General features: G+C 43.1%; 1 protein-coding gene across 2 annotated transcripts in view; it reads right to left on the bottom strand.

Moving 5' to 3' along the window:
• Positions 1-2,500, bottom strand: part of LOC119595140 (ubiquitin carboxyl-terminal hydrolase 25-like) — a 12,403-nt gene that overhangs the window by 376 nt on the left and 9,527 nt on the right. For both annotated transcript variants that reach the window (XM_037944311.1, XM_037944312.1), the window contains exon 2: positions 1-2,500. This exon is cut by the window's left edge and continues 376 nt beyond it; it is cut by the window's right edge and continues 1,275 nt beyond it. In XM_037944311.1, the coding sequence (XP_037800239.1) occupies positions 138-2,500 (2,363 nt within the window). In that variant the 3' untranslated portion in view covers positions 1-137.

The raw sequence follows: 2,500 nt of genomic DNA, 5'->3' as shown, positions 1-2,500 counted from the left end.
GGCACTAAGTCAAAAGTTTATCACAGTTTCAGCAAGACAATTAACTCTTTACATACCTAAAGCTTTTTCCAAATGATCACATATACCTATCACTTTTAAAAGCGTGATGATGCCTGCGGGACTATTACAAAACTGTTTCACAAATCACTAGTCTGCGCCTTGGGCTTCGATGAGGCAGACATGATAGCATTACAAGCCTCCATGTACTGCTTATAAAGTGGAAGTACCGCTGGCGGGCGTGGTATCTGCAGTGGCAGTCCACCTTTAGTTTCCCCTCCACCACTCAAGACTCCCTCCAAAATCTGTTCAATCATTTTAGATTTGACTGGGGAACCTGGCTGCCGCTCCAACAGCGAGCACCATTGAGCTCGGACTTCTGCTGCAGTAGAACTATCTTCCTTCTCTGAAGAGAGCTGCGATATAGCAGGAACCACTAATGTTGAAACGCTAATTGGAATATCACTTAATTGTTCACCCTCCCCATTTAGAAAGGTTTCTACAAGCTGTCTATTCAGGGACAACAAACAAGCACGGCGACACTGCCAGAGTACTTGTCTGTCTAAGGTCTTCCTTGTGCCTGCGGGTGGCCGTTCAGCTAAATCTGTGTGAATTTTGCAAGCCTGAAGTAAAAGTGGCAAGGCACGTTCCAGGCAACCTTTCTCATATTGCCTATGACCATATACTAAATGCCAGGCACAGTTGATCAAAGTGCGATAGTGGCGTCTCCAACCCCTATATTCAGCTCCTGCTGTACGCTGGTGCTGCTCTCGGAGTTGGTGTAGCCGCTGTGCTGCCTCCATTGCCACACGTTCTATAAGTGGGGTTCTTTCACTACAGCTTTGGGCTACTTGCCAAACAACCTCACAACCATACCAATGAAGTAGAGGCTCTACACTTTGGTTATTTCTTATGAGATATACACCAAAGTCTAAAATTGATGGTTCACCATAGGGACTACTATCAGCATTAACATCTGCAAAACTCTGCAGTCGTAAAAATTCATTTCGTAAAATGTGAGTCAAAATGTTTCCATGATCTTTCTGCAAAGAAATATCATCTTTTTTCTTTAAAGCATCTAGCACAGTCTGTGAGAGCATTGTCTGCACATCAGTGAAAAAGCTGGCCTCCTCAGGATCCTCAACACAGATCACATCTGGGGAATTGGGTGCTGTCGTGGGTGCTAGAGCCATGCTATTGTCCCAAGTACCAGTTGTACCTTGCTGTTCCTGGTGAGGTCTAACAGCAACTTTTCCCTGTTCCACCTTTTCATTCTTCAAGTCCCACTCCTCTAATTCTTTTGCAAATGCCATGTTATCATTCTTTAAATATTCCTGTAAATCAATTGCTAGGTTTGCTAGCATATTCTCCATGCTCTCTGGAGGCTGTGGGAACAGCACATTGTAGCGGCTCTCATCGATATAAAGAAGGCAGTATGCACTAGCATTATTCTGACCACCTACACTATCCTGTAGCAATTCCTCCCAATTGGAATCAACAACCTGTATATCATTAAACTTTACCCACGTTTTTCTTGCACCATTAAATGTGTACACCCAATAATGTCCCCCAGATGCCTGACCTTCATGAACCACTACAGCATGCAGTCTATATGGGATTCTCTTTAGGTATGGCTCATCATACATTTGCCTCAGCTGTTGTTCAAGTTCACTGATGCATCTCTTCAGCTCAGCTACTTGAGAATTGATGTCCTGAAGCCAGCGAGAGAGACAGGACTGCAAGATGTTCAGTTCTGAAGGGGTAATATTTCTTGGGGCAGGAGGAAGTATCCGCATCCGCTTAGAAGGAGACGGGAGCTGCTGAGGCTCATCATCTATGGGTCTGGGATTGCCTTCTTCCACACAGTTGGTCATGATCTCTTCCTTCTCAGTCTGTCCCTCTTGAATAGAATCTTCTTTGACTGACAAGTTGTTTTCAATATCCTCAGATTTAATAACTTCACTATTTTCTAGTTCCTCTCCTCTGTCCTCAATCTTCTCATTTTCTCTATCAAGAACAGTTTTTTCCTGAACTCTTTTAATCTCTGGATCTTCAGTCATTTCCACATCATTTTCACAACTTTCAATGCCATCCACCTCCATGATAGAAGGAGAGAGAACATTATTTGATTCTACTTCCTGACTTGGGTTTAGCCCTGTCTGAGCAAAGTCCAGAGTGTACTTGAGAATATCTCCAATTGGGTACTTTGCGTCCCCCTTCCCATACTTTAGGTATCTATCAAGCGTTGCTGTTAGGCTGTTTAGTTCACCCTTTATCTTTGCAACTTTTATGTGTTTCTCTTTTATTAGCTTTTTGTTGATTTCCATGTAACGGTCCATATATAGGAACTCTGGAAACTCAAATTTGTTGTGCACTTTTTCTGCTCTCTTCTTTTCAAGTGAATATTCATACCTAGAGAGAGAGAATATTAAGACAGGAGGAAGCATCTTGAACCAAGTTTCTTGCTGCACTGGTTCCACAGTCTCTCCTGTCATGTTCGGCA

Source organism: Penaeus monodon, chromosome 35 (genome assembly GCF_015228065.2).
Source record: "Penaeus monodon isolate SGIC_2016 chromosome 35, NSTDA_Pmon_1, whole genome shotgun sequence".
NCBI lineage: Eukaryota > Metazoa > Arthropoda > Malacostraca > Decapoda > Penaeidae > Penaeus > Penaeus monodon.
This window is presented reverse-complemented; position numbering and strand designations above follow the sequence as displayed.